Source organism: Tigriopus californicus, chromosome 1, assembly GCF_007210705.1.
Source record: "Tigriopus californicus strain San Diego chromosome 1, Tcal_SD_v2.1, whole genome shotgun sequence".
NCBI classification, from domain to species: domain Eukaryota; kingdom Metazoa; phylum Arthropoda; class Copepoda; order Harpacticoida; family Harpacticidae; genus Tigriopus; species Tigriopus californicus.
In genome coordinates, this window is record NC_081440.1 from 80553 (window position 1) to 94164 (window position 13612).

At 41.1% G+C, this 13612-nt stretch overlaps 1 protein-coding gene across 1 annotated transcript in view; it reads right to left on the minus strand.

Moving 5' to 3' along the window:
* LOC131892768 (atrial natriuretic peptide receptor 1-like) overlaps positions 1-13612 on the minus strand; it is a gene marked incomplete in the record, with an annotated part of 134836 nt that overhangs the window by 24977 nt on the left and 96247 nt on the right. The window contains 7 exon segments of the mRNA XM_059242614.1: positions 8953-9114; positions 9373-9538; positions 9886-10062; positions 10143-10220; positions 10303-10371; positions 11370-11487; positions 12913-12991. Of these exon segments, the coding sequence (XP_059098597.1) occupies positions 8953-9114; positions 9373-9538; positions 9886-10062; positions 10143-10220; positions 10303-10371; positions 11370-11487; positions 12913-12991 (849 nt within the window).

Here is a 13612-nt window from a genome sequence, read left to right on the forward strand (position 1 = left end):
CGGACAGCTGAAAAAATGGACTCCAAGAGGACTTGAAATTTTGCCATCTCCGGAACCGTTTTCTTTATCCCAAAGACTACATGATCCAATCGAAAGATCTGACCCACAAAAGAGGTTGACCAAACTTAGGCTAAAATCTGTTGAAAGGAACTTGCAAAAGACGTTCAAAGTTATGTGGCAATCACTAAATAATATTTAATTTTTGGGCTCATCTTGGTCATCTACACAAGCTATCAATGATAAGGCTGTTAAACAAACACTTACGCGAGTGAATTTTATAAATGTGGCTGGCCTTTAATTGCAAACAATCCAAAATCTTTATTCTATTCATATATTTTGGAATCAGACTTAGAATTGCTCCGACCGAGAGTAGGCTGATTTTGGCGGGAAGCTCGTTGGAAGTCCAAGAACGCAACTTAGCAAATCAAGGAAACGCCCGACGTAGATTGCAGGTCACTCATCTTGCCTTTCTAAGATTTATAACAAAGTGATAATCAGGGGAAGCCTACTCGAAAGCCAGTTCTCCCACCCCAGATTGGAAAACACATTCGAGGGTCTGTCTACCTTTGGTTTACCTTTCAAACCACCAAATCAAATTGAGGGAAAAGCCGGCTTTGAGATTGCAGGGAAAATTCCAATTTCCATTTCCCGTGCTTAAATGAACTATTGAAGTGAAACCGAGGAACGTAGAGTATTTTAATGCTTGATCAGTGCATTTTGCTCTCCAATGGGATTGATCCAATACCTAATGAATGAGTGGGTGGACGTGCGTGGTCGAGATCCAGGCATTTATCTTTCTTTCAATTACGAGTATAATTGCTATTGCTTTGGAGCTCGTATGATGAACAATCTACTCATCGCAATGGGACTTCGTTAGGAACTTGTGATTAGTTCGAGGAAAGGAGGATCTTGCGCGATGATCGAGGAGCATCGGTTCCCTGGTTTTGAGAACGAAATGATGGAGATGCGGATGAAGCACCAACCCAGATGGACACTTTGAACCAAGTATTAATGTGTTGGCTTGCGTCCTGATCATTTTTGCTTGAGCTGAAACACCTTTTGACTTCAAGCTTTCGAAGATGAATTTTCCCCTCATCAATTTTGAAGTTATTATACTTTCATAACATATACATATGACAAAAAGCCACATCCATAAGTTTTAGGTGTGAGAACTGGCTCTTTAAAACCTTTCTAATTGCAGAAACCGCAATAGATTATGAGAGATTGCCAAATAGTGTAGTAATGGAAAGCCCTCACTTTTTTGTGAATGCCTGAAGAATGTAATACCTATGTTTCAACACAAGTTTAACCACCTTTATCCAATTTGATCGATTTGATCAAACTTTCCATTTTCTGCTGTGGCCTTCATGACCCGTTATTTTGCGACTGCCTTCTCTAATATCTCGATATTTGTTCGAACTCCTCCCTCCCCAACAATAAGAGCAATGGATCACTCACTAGGAATGGAGCTGTGTTCTTGTTTGTTTTGCTCCATTCAAAAAAAGGTGGTTACTGACATCGTTGTCCAATGATCGCTCCAGAACATTGCGAACATACCACAGAGGAGGGAAACATCCCCTCATATTATGAAAGTGTCTCTTTGGCTTCAGCGTCAAAGCTTCTCTCTGATTTGTCGAAGTTTCAATAAATTCATCCTTTCCAATGGATCTCCGTTAGCATAACGCTTTTTTTTTCACGTTTAAAATCTTTGGACTGGCGTCTGAGGTCGATTCTGATCTTGAATTCATTTGAAGTTGAAGAGGTCATTTGGTACGGTTGAGCACAATGCCAATCGTGCCTTTTCTGTTCATCTCATTTTTGACGACATAATACATTTCCTTTTTGATGACATGATACATTTTGAAGTAATCCCAAGTGTCAGAAGGTGGTAATTATCTATTGCGAGAGCATTCATTACTCCATTGGTTGGAAGTGCATGCCAGTGCTTACAGCCATAAATCAATATGAACCTTCTCAAGGCCGCGAAAAGAATAGCCTTAACTGGCACTAGATTCTAAGTCCCAATGGTTTTTGACCTCGGACAGGGATGTTCAGATTCCTATCAAGCTCCCCCTCCATCCTAAAAGTTCATAGTTGGTATGCATGCAGCCAGCTGTCTTTTGAGCACCAAGTGACCTCATTTGGTCACGCGGCAGATGTCCAACCACCTCAATTTGCTGGCTTGGTTTTCCCAGATGAATAACCAGCATGGTCTTCGCTAAACTGTCCTTTGCTTTGAGTATGTACAGTATATTGTACATGCTGTAAGTGCACTAGATGCCGGCCAAACGCCTCCCTCGCAGATCGGCTCTAAAAAGTTTTGCCAGGTTCGGCAATTGGTCCGTTCCATGGATGATGATGCTCTTCGTGTATACGAGTACAACAGTATTTGTCTAGAGAGAGGGTTCTGATGTGTTTTTTCAGCGGGTGACTGGATCGTCAAATTAGTATCTATTGGGATAATGCGGACGAACATCCTTCTTAGGAAAATAAATCGCTATCTGTCAGCGGTTTTGCTTCTGGTTTTGTCGTTTGGGGTAGAAACTCATTTACTTGGCCAAGGCCGGGAATGGATCGTTGTTCTTTCAAGGCTGTTTTCCTTCACTTCGTAGTGCCGGCTGGGCTTCAAGTGGATGAAGATATTTATCTTCCCTAATCCTTCGTTCTTCTACGATAATGAATCCATATCCAAAAAGTGCGTGCGGTCTGTCACAACACAAATACGATATTTACGGCATTCAAGTCGTTATTAATGATGGCCACTGGAAACAGGTTACCAACCGTAAAGATTACAGAGTGTATGCACTATTTTCAAGCGATCAATTCAGAGGTCGTTGACCGGATCACACAGAGATCACGATTCACCACCACACTTCTTTGGAATTCAATTGAACTCAAAGCACTGTACCAAGGTACCAAAACACTCGAGAAAGTTATTCAAAGTAGATAGAGTCTCGAGATGCCCGCAAGGTCTCCATTCACCAGTTCGACTGAAGACCCAAGAGAGCATCCCTTTCTTCCGTTCTTTCGGTCGCCTCAAAGTTGGTCAGGTCTTGTTGGCTTGTTCCATCGCAACGGGATCTCACCCTCTGAAGCCGGCTTCCACTCAAGTCATTCTCGTTCCACGCGCGCTCGTTGCAGCCTGGGCTAACCTTTGCGCGCTGCACTTCAATCCTCGTGGCCTTTATGTAGGGGGATGGATGGTCTTCTTCGAGCCCTTCTTTTTCTCTTTCCACTCTTGCCCTCACTCCCTTCTTCTGAGAGCCTTTCTTCAGTCTTCGGTCTTCGGATGATCAGGGAGGAAGGGAGGAAGGAACGGAGAGGGATGCTCTGACTCGTAAGGGGAGACAGCCTGGGCCAATCCGAGGTATGTCAAGGCTGTACATTCTTCTGGTTCTTCTTACTCATGTCCCTTTTGTGGAAAAGCCCACTTCAGCACAGGCCAGGCACAACGACGACTTCGCGCCCAAGGAAGCGAGGAGCAGGCTTAAATACTCCGAGGAAGAAAGTGGAAAAACGGAACAGCTGAAGAAAGACAAAAGTGCGCGCCCCCTCCATCGACAACGATTGCTGCAACCAATTTGCTTGATACCTTTCAAAATGAAATTTGACGTTCAAAATGAGTGGACATGTGCTTCTTAGACTCACACGAAGCCATCTTCCAAGGTGGGACCACGTAATCTAAGGCTTCCAGGGAAGTTTCTCCTTGACTCTAGTCCGGCCAGCCAACGTCACGGAAGAGCAACATGGCAAATTCGAATCAGAAATTTGGATAGATGCTAGCTAGTGCACTGACTTTAATCATTTCTGTGTGGGAGGCAAACGGAATCTTAAAAAGAAAAAGATTAAAAGTCCACACCGGCCCTTTGCAAACTTCTTGAAAAACGCTTGCGAAGAGCTAAAAGTTTCTCAAGAGAGACAACGAACTGTTTCTATCCACTCTGAGATTGAAAGAAGGAAGGAGAGAACGGATAAGTAAGGATGGCTTCAAATGTCATTCGTATCCAAAGGCTATCAGATATTGGTTAAACTCCGTGGCACCAAGGATGGCAAGTATACCATTTCTGGTAAAGCAAAGGTTGCTTTATGCTTAAGTGACACTACTTACCTGCCATTATTTCTAGCAAGTTGCATATTACGGTTGTCAATTGAAACTAGGCGGGCGGTATTGTGTCAATTATGGTTAGTTGACAATAATTGAGAAAAGGCAAATTAAGAAATTCAAATTTGAGGTAACATGGAACAATTGGGTAACTGATCGAGAATCAAACACATTTCGAGAAATATACCAGCAATTTTTCTCTGAGCAAGAGGGCAAATTCCATCAGACCAATGCAAGTACTTGCAAATCTCAAGTTAAAGTCCTCGTTTTTCTACAACTAAAAAGAGCTCAAAGTTTTATTTGACATCACTTAAAACAAAAAAAAAACAGAGTGTAGATTTAATAACACACTTTAAAAGTTCACTTGAGTTACGAAGAAAATGAACGCAAGAGTCATATTAGTGATTTGGGCTTTTTCTGAAGATCTTGCTGAAACTGAGGGAAGTGCATCTTTGAGATCTTACTAATTCTTATGAAATGTTCATTAAATGTTAACTTTCAGTAGCTTTGATTGGTCCAAAATATCCTTCTTTGAATGAACATTTCAAGGACTTAAAGGTGTAGCATATAATATTTTGAGCCATTTTGATTATAAACAAGAAAAAGGAAAATGATCTTTCACTTTTGCGATTTTGAAATTTAAATCAATTGTCTGAAAATTTGAGTTCATATGCGATGCCAATTGTATTCAAGTGCTCATAAAATTTGCCATGTGATAGCTTTTTGAACCTTTCATATTTTCAAATGCTTTTAGGTATATCAGTTCTTCCTTCAGCTAGAAATCCATAAATCAAAACATCACAGTTGTGCCTTTTGATTTGCGAGTTAGAATAATGCCAAAGCGTGTTTGGGTATTTCTCTAGAATCTTTATGGGGCTTTTTAACTTAATTTAATAATTTTAATAGATTTAACTTAATAATTGTCCTCACAGTCTTGGGTTTTTTGATTGGGGTATTTTCATTCATTGAAGATGAGCGGTTTGTATTCAAAGATTTTGAAACTGTCATCCCTATTAAGCTCCGCAAAAGAACGCAGCGAACCCCCAAACAGGTCACCCTCAGAAATTGAGAAATTTTCAACGAGACCGAGTCCTAATTAGGGGAGCGCATAATTGAAACCGGTTTAAGCCATGTGGTTCAGAAACTCTGTCGGTCCCACTGACATTTTTTTTTTTTGTGATAATGATGAATGAGAAAGATTCGTATGTTCTCAGAACTTTTGGACCTTTAACGTTTGTGTCTGACGAACGTGACTCAGGTTTTAGAAAAGATCGAGTTCGGATCCGTCTTCTTCATCATCCCTGTTTTTGAGAACCGTGTGGGCAGTATCTGACAGATATCAGTGTAAATGTGATCGGTCATGAGATTGGCCTTATGAATAAAGATTCTCTCTTGTCATGCCTTAGATTTCACTTTCAAATATCTCCGAGTTTCATGTGTCACAACCTGGAAATACAACCTGGAAACACAACCTGGAAACACAACCTGGAAACACAACCTGGAAACACAACCATAATGCCTTCTTGTTCGTTATAAAAGCAATGCATCACCCTATGTGTTATTTGTTCATGAAGTCAGTTGAACTCTTGAGAAAACCCAGGGCTTCTGAAAACGAAAATGCCTCTCTCTGTATGGGGCAGAGTTTGAATATAAATACCTACAATAACCCTATCATTATCTTCGCCAAATATGTTCTGAAGGTCTGTTGTCCACATATCATATTACGTACGGCAGAAACAGGATAAGAGCATCCTTTCAAAGGAAAACGCCAACTTGCTACAAATCTTCGTTCAAGGCCAAGTGTTGAAAAAAGGTTCGGCTGAGCCTTTTCTCTTTTTTAAGGATTCGAGGCGAAAAAGGACTGTGTCGGACAAAAAACTTGGATAGGAGCTTCACCAAAGTAAATTGATGCGGCAATAACCGCACGAGTTGAGAGCATAGCCTGTTGTTCAACCGTGAACCCTTCTCAAACTCTTTGTCATATTATGAGCGGTAAATTCATGTCAACATCTGTTCAAGACCATGTGATTCCCCGCGTTTGTCGTAATTGCTGACCCATCCAAAAATCTGAATCTTGAGGCCATTGCTGTTCTTTTGGCCTTTTTTTGATCACTCTGGTAAACCCGGTTTGTTGGCAGAAAGAAAGTTCTCCGGGTTCCAAGTTGGATATGAAAGAGTGATCCCGAACATTTGGCTCTCTTTGGGTTTCGTCGGCCTCTTTTACCGGCTCTTTCACGTAGTTTGCACAGATGTGCTTAAACAATTCTTCTGGAATAGTTGGCAATTGTCCTTAGAATCTATCAACTCAAATTTGATTTGTTTTGTTGATCTCCAAAAATCACAAAGTGATTGCATTTTGGACATGAAGGTATGTGGGACCCAAATCTGCTCCCTATTATTATCTGGGAAGTTTCATTGCCAATCAATATTACGTAATTATTCATTAATGGATCATTAATCGCTCAGGCTTTCAAAAAGGAGCTTTGTTGTTGAAACTTTTTGAGCTTCTTTCCTTCTCTATTGTGAACTGTCGGGTACCAATTTAAAACGTAGCACGTTAATTCACCCTTTGAAAATTAAACTGCATGAAGCTTTTGAACTTTCAAATGACACGGAAGATGCAACAGTGGGCCAGAACTGGTCCAGAGATTTGGATCAAAGGGAAAACAATTACCTGGGATCCTTGAAGATGACAAAATTCAATGCACCAAAACATGGTATCTCTAAAATGAAGTAGGTTCCCAATGAAATGTATAGATTCATAGTAATTGTGATGATCTAGAAATATGACCCAAATATTTCTCGACTTCCCCCTGTTGCCATCGTATTTCCAAACATTTTTATATTTCAACCATGTGAGCTGAAGGTGTACCAACTACAAGGTCAATACGTATTCCTCCCATTGCCGAGCATTTTCTGTTATTGGTGTTAGCTAATGTCCAAGGCCAAGTGAGTCTTCCACATAGGATCAGCGGTCTTTGAGAATGGGCTATGAAGCCATGGACCTCTCTGTCTCTCTGTCTCCCTCTCTCTCTGTTGTTGCTGTTGTTACATTTCTCGGTTGGGCACTCGGACTGTGGGTAATATTGGGACGAGAGAGAGAGAGAGAGAAGGAGAGAGAGCGAGACAGAGAGAGAGAGAGAAGGAGAGAGAGAGAGAGACAGAGACAGAGAGAGAGGAAATGGGTGAGGGACGAGGTCCAATCATGGCCAGGCTGAACCACCCTGAGACAAAGAGGACAAGAAAAATATAAAAGAGGAAAAGAAGAAGAAGAAGACGAAGAGAAGAAGACGAAGGAGAGGGGCCCTGTCGGGAGACGATTGTTGTCGAGGGGAAGACGAGAAAACGAAGGAAGAAGAGCCAAGAAAATTGGGTCAAAAAACGGTGATGCCCATTCGAGCTGTTGAGTGGAAGTGATGCTGCCAAGGCTATTTCTTTGGTTCGTTGGTGCTTTCTTGTCTTGTGTATTGCTCCTTGAGGGTTATGGGAGATGAACCGCTGACACAATTGTTGACTTTACACATACACACGCCGATAATGGAACTTGGGAACCTTGCCCACGATCATGGTGTTCCGACTTGATCAAAGTGGTAGGGAGGATGAGGACACAGAGTTCTCTGTTCTATCCCAAGGCTGGCTCGATGAGGGACCCAAATTGACATTGATCAAGGTTGGTTAATGTGAGTTTCGATCTTGACGCGAACCACTATGATTAAGATGATAAGATGCGGAGGTGTTTGGGGCCAATTTTAGCTCCAAGGTTGTTTGAGGGGATGTATCGCAGCGATTTTCACATGGGAAAGACAAGGTAATGCCTTTTGTTCAATGGGATGGCATAAAATGTACATATAACATTCTTTTAGGCAATTTTGAACTGCAGGTGATCGAATTTTTGACGTTGCAACTTATGTTCCAAAATGTTTCATGTACTTATTGGACCATCAAAACCTCGTCGTGAAAGTAGAATCCAGACATGACGACATTCTCTTAGGACTCAGCCCCCTGGTCAACCAAAGCAATATCGATCCAAATCCATAACATTTTGTACCTGCAGCACATGATTGGTCATCATTTTTCCCCCGCAACTAAATTCGCTACCTACACCAACATTTTGTTTTATCAACCCTTGGCTTAGTGTCAAATAGTCTTGACCCCACAAAATTGTCTCCTGCCTGACGTCGTAAATTTCTCTTTCACAACAATTTCCATTCGCAAGTGGACTTGACGTGTGGTGAAGAAGGCTTTCGCCAAGAAAAACGAGTTACGCTGAAACATCAACAAACCGAGGGAATCAAGCCAATATATTTGGAGTGGGAACACCCACTCAAAGGCCAAGCCAACCAACCAACGCCGACTAACTAGCTAACTAACCAAACCAACTCAATCACTCACTCACTCACTCACTTCCAAGAATTTCTAAAAGGATCTTCTGTCGCCCTCATTCAACGCCACTTCATCAGCTGTAACTACAGAGGGAAAAATTCTTCAAAGCATCTGTGCTAATCGAAATGAAATTCCGTTGCGATCTCGCTCGACATGAGGGCTCTAAAATGGATTGACAACCTTTTTCCTCAGCATTCGCTTCTCATTAGACCAAAATGAGAGACATCTGAAAGGCCATCTGCGAAGTAGGATTGGTGGGGAGCAACCATTTGATCAGATTATGTTGCTCTCATTTGTTTTAATCCGAAACAGGGAATTGAAATAGATATTTGAATGTTAATTTCAATATCTTTCATAGTATAGTCCATCATTCTCCTGAGTTAGTCTCAGTAAAAAACACCACCACCTACGTACCTCACTCACTTACTCACTCACTCACTCACTCACTCAGTTGGAATTCTTCTTACCTTTCGGATTGACTCTCACATCCTCGCCCAGAAAGAAAGTTCCCTCTCGGACGATGACTTCGTGAAGAATAATGCCAAAAGCATAAACATCGACACTGGAACACAACTTATTGAGAATTTCGTGTGGTTGGCGGAGAATCTCGGGGGCTGTCCATAACAGATCTTGAATCATGTACAAGGAACTATTTGTTAACGTTCCAATCGGAGTTTGGAGGTGTGGAGAAAAAAAACGTTAGATAGCGCCACAAACAACATTACGTCCTTGGAACAATATAACAACGACCTCTTTGAGTAAAGGTTGTAGTTTTGGTAGGTGAATGTAGAAATGCACTACGGATGTGTTACTTCTTCAAAGTGGAGTGCTTGGCGAACTGAAATCTTACTATTTCAATAAATAGACAATGGAAATCGTATTCTTACTTCTCCAATAGTGATGCTCCTTTTGATCGATCGGATTGTCGGATTGGCGAAGGCTGTGAAGCCCAAAGTCGGTGAGTTTGAGCACGAATCGACTGTCCACCACACAATTAGAAGACTTTAAATTTCCATGGAATTTCAAGGCGCTCTTTTCCAAATAGAATAGGCCCTACAAGACGAAGAAAACAACGCGTTATGCAAGAATTTTCAAAGTTTTTGATCCGCTTTGAAGCGAAACAGAGCAAGACATTTTTTCTCGAGTTGAATCATTAGCCAGGAACCAAGCAACCCAGTTCTCTGAACATGTCGAGTTTGTTCAGAGCTTCAACTGTTCCGAGTTTGTCAATCTTGTCAATTCTGAAGATGTTCTCTTCCAAGAGGGATGATAATTGAATCAATCTGATGTGTTGCATTCCCCACTTTTCTACTCGTTCTATATCAACTCGAGATATCTCAATACATAGATAACAATGTATGCCATTAAATTTCAGTATGACCCATGTCTAATGTTCGTACCTTTACGATATCATTGGTGAGAGAATGGCGGAAGTTCCAGTCCAATTTGAGTTCTCCGTTTTCCAACACGTCTTGTAATGATCCACGAGAACAATATTCCGTGATGAGAAATCCAGGCCTCACTGTCAGATTGGCGCCCAAAAATTGCACTAAATGGTCGTGACGTAAGCTCCTCATCTACGGCCAAGAAATGCAAGCAAATGCATGCACAGTGAAAACATATGGCACATGAATAACCTTGAAATTCACGTTCTCACATTGTTTAGTTCCACTTTGAGAGCTCGGTCGATGTCGATTTTGTCTTTTTGCACTTCTTTGTAAGCGACCACGGAATTCTGAAAGGTCGGATCAGCAATACGTTTCAATGCAGCTCAATAGCGGTGGATAAGTGAGTAAGCTTCCCTGTCATACGCGTACCTTGTATGTTTTGGTTTTGATGTATATTTGTCCCTTTCCGTCCATATTTCCATCCAAAGACATCCCCTCCTATTTGGCAACCGAAGAAAGTTTAATAATAATAAGTTTCAAAAGGTGGGCACAATTGAGCATACTATGTACATGTAGGTACAAAAATAGGAATTATCAGATTTAGATTCATTATACCCTTTCGCGAGGAGGGCCATGAATTTACCATCATGTTAGGCACTCGTATTACTTTAAAACATTTTTGGTATCGGAAGATGTAGAAGTGTATGAATAGATGAAAGGATGTGGAAGAAGCAAGTACTCGTAGTTGTGGGAAGAGGAAACAGTGCGAGCTATTTATGGATGAAATGGAAATTTGGGAGGCACAGCTTCGTATATCATGACATTTCATGTGATATTACGGCAACTTTAATTATGTCGGTAACGTCTGGGAAATATGTTTTGTGTAGATTTCTTGACAGCTCACAACATATAAACACCGTGTTTACCCCTTTTTAAGTGACTTCTCTGACTGAAATTGGATTTTAATTTGTCAACAGGTATCGATGTCCCTAGCTTTTGTAAATGATGACTCTTTTCACTCATATTATGGAAATTACGCCAATTAAAAGATTTTGACGCCAAGAAGGATTGAGATCAATTTGGAATTTTATAAATATAACCTGATCAAAGTCGGTCTAAACTTTCCGTACGAAATGATACCTTAAAGACACGTCGAATTGAAATTTAAATTTACCAAGATTTTATATATCTTTTGACCTGTTTTGGCTTCTTTTCGATGTTATTAAATTCATTAAAGCCATTGTGATCTATTATACCAAGGCAACAAATCTACCCTTGAGGGAATAAAGGGGCGCCTCAGGACTATCAGCCAATTATACAGCACAGAAAAGAACCTATGCCAGTTGTTCTGTTCAGCAAGTCCTAAAACGTGAAAAACATTTTGAACAGGGTCGGGATGGTCGTTCAATACCGAGGGGCAAAATGTCAAATAATCTCTCAACTCTTTATCGATATTCCAACATTGATAGTAATAGCAATAGTGTTTTAGCCCTTACCGCTGCTTGTAAGCTGACAAAACTTCCCATTTGTCGTTTATCGGAGGATATCCCAGAGATCTCGTTTTCTTGAATCAGCCAAGTCATCTTGAGAATTTCTGCCTCTTGTCGGTAGTGTCTGGAAAATAAGGAGTCCATTAGATCACAGATGAAACCAATGTAAACGGCCCGGCTTCGGGATGGTCCCGCCGGGCTCAACCAAACGAGTCAATAAACCAACCCAAAGTTCAAACCAAGCATGCTTTGAAACTTATTGGTCTGGACACCAAAAATGGCCGCCATGAACCAACAACTGCTAATGGCAGTCCAAGTTGCGCTGATACTTCTCACTCACTCATTTACTCACTCAATTGCTCATTGATTTGAAAAGCTCAAGTGACAACCGCCTTAAAAATGGGCAGACCACGGATTAAAACAAATTCTATTTTGGTAAGAATCTTTGACTAATACGAATCAAACCATGAGTACCAATTTCGAACACGATCATACGCCAGGGTCAAAATTGAAACGATCTCAGTCAGGGGACAAGGAGTATCCACAGCAAACAGAAACAAACGAAGATATGCATTCCGTCATGCAATTTACTCCAAAGGGTTTTGAGGGCAGAAAAGGCAGGAACTACCAGAGGCTCAAGTGAATTTAAATTTGATGCAACTGCAAGTGCTCTCTGTACGTAACGTAATGCACAACTAAGCGTTTAAGACGGAATGAAGATTCTGATTATTTCAGACATGATGAGCCATTGGATCATGGATTTGAAGGAAGACATTGTCCCCTCGGAGTAACAAATACCTAGGACAAGTCTCATCTGAAGATTGTCAGAAGGATCACAAAACGTTGAATATGCGTAATTTGAAACGATTATTCTCGACCTTAGCGGTTCTGTCCATATTCGAGTGGCTCATGTTTCAGATCCAAAATGCATCCATACCCGAGTCCGCGATCATTTCTCAAGACCCTAGATCCCATCTCGATCCGTTGTTCGTTCGGCCAGCTAAACCCCAAATTGGAAAAGAACCAAAACTCCCACGAAAGACGTTTACTTACGCTTATACATATCATATAGTTATGCATAGAAATTGGAAATGTCTTTCAGTCTCCTCTAGGAACAAAATGAGATCACGTACACAAATCACCAAGACTGGATTACATCCCGTCAAGAGATTAGATCGCGTTGTGGTGAAAGACGACAATGCACCAATCGGGAATAATTTATTCTTCCACCAACAGTGAAGAACCGTGGATCGATCCTCTTGCGGACAATGTTTGGTACAATGAAACGAACTATACAAAACACCAAAGAGAGGCAAATTTTATCAAGCAAAGCGCATTTACAATTAGACCACTGGATACATATATGTATAGAGAGCAAGCACATGGAACATGGAGATTTGAAGTAACAACATGTATTGTAATCTAAAATGGAGATAAATAAACTTGAACGGTGGGAGTCTTCCATTTGGATTGGAAGTAACGAATGACGACTAGATTCAAGCTACTAACATGGATCGCTCAATTGAGAACACGGGTCTGGATGGCGTACCTGATAACGAGGGCAGAACCGACCAAACAAAACACCCCAATAACTGTTAGCACAGCTATGATGATATTCGTCACGGACCCTAATAAAGAAAAAGACCAAATAGAACTATGAGTAAATCATCTATTAGTCCGATAGCTTTATTAATTTGAAATAGAATGAGAGACTGACTGTGCAACAAAATATTCATCAATCAAAGTCGAAACACTAAGACTTTTTGGTCTGCTTGTCTCATTGACAGTGAAGGCTGTGGTTCTATTGAATAAAAAAGTGTGCTACGCTCATGAACATTGATTGGTAAAAACTTTGAATAGCCAAATCTGTAAAATAGGTTTTGCAAAAGCAATTCGAACAACTGAGCATTTTTTTTGTATTTGGATGCTAGGGTCGGAGGGATGAGCCTCACCCGGCCAGCGAAGCCAGCCAACACATCGACCTTATACTTTTTCCGATAGGCAGTGTCGTGTCCGTATGAGTTTGGTTCTCCGTCTGTGGGCAGGGTTAGCGTCTAAAAGTTTCCTAGAGAAAGGCCGGGAAGGAGATTCGAACCTGGGACCTCTCTCATATAAGAGAAACTGCGCTAACCTCGACACAAAGTCTCCTCCACCAATTGACTAAGTAAAACAAAGTGAATCCTAATTTGAAGATTTAGGGAAAAGTGGTCATGCCCATGAACATGAGCATGCCTTCGAAAAGCTCTCTT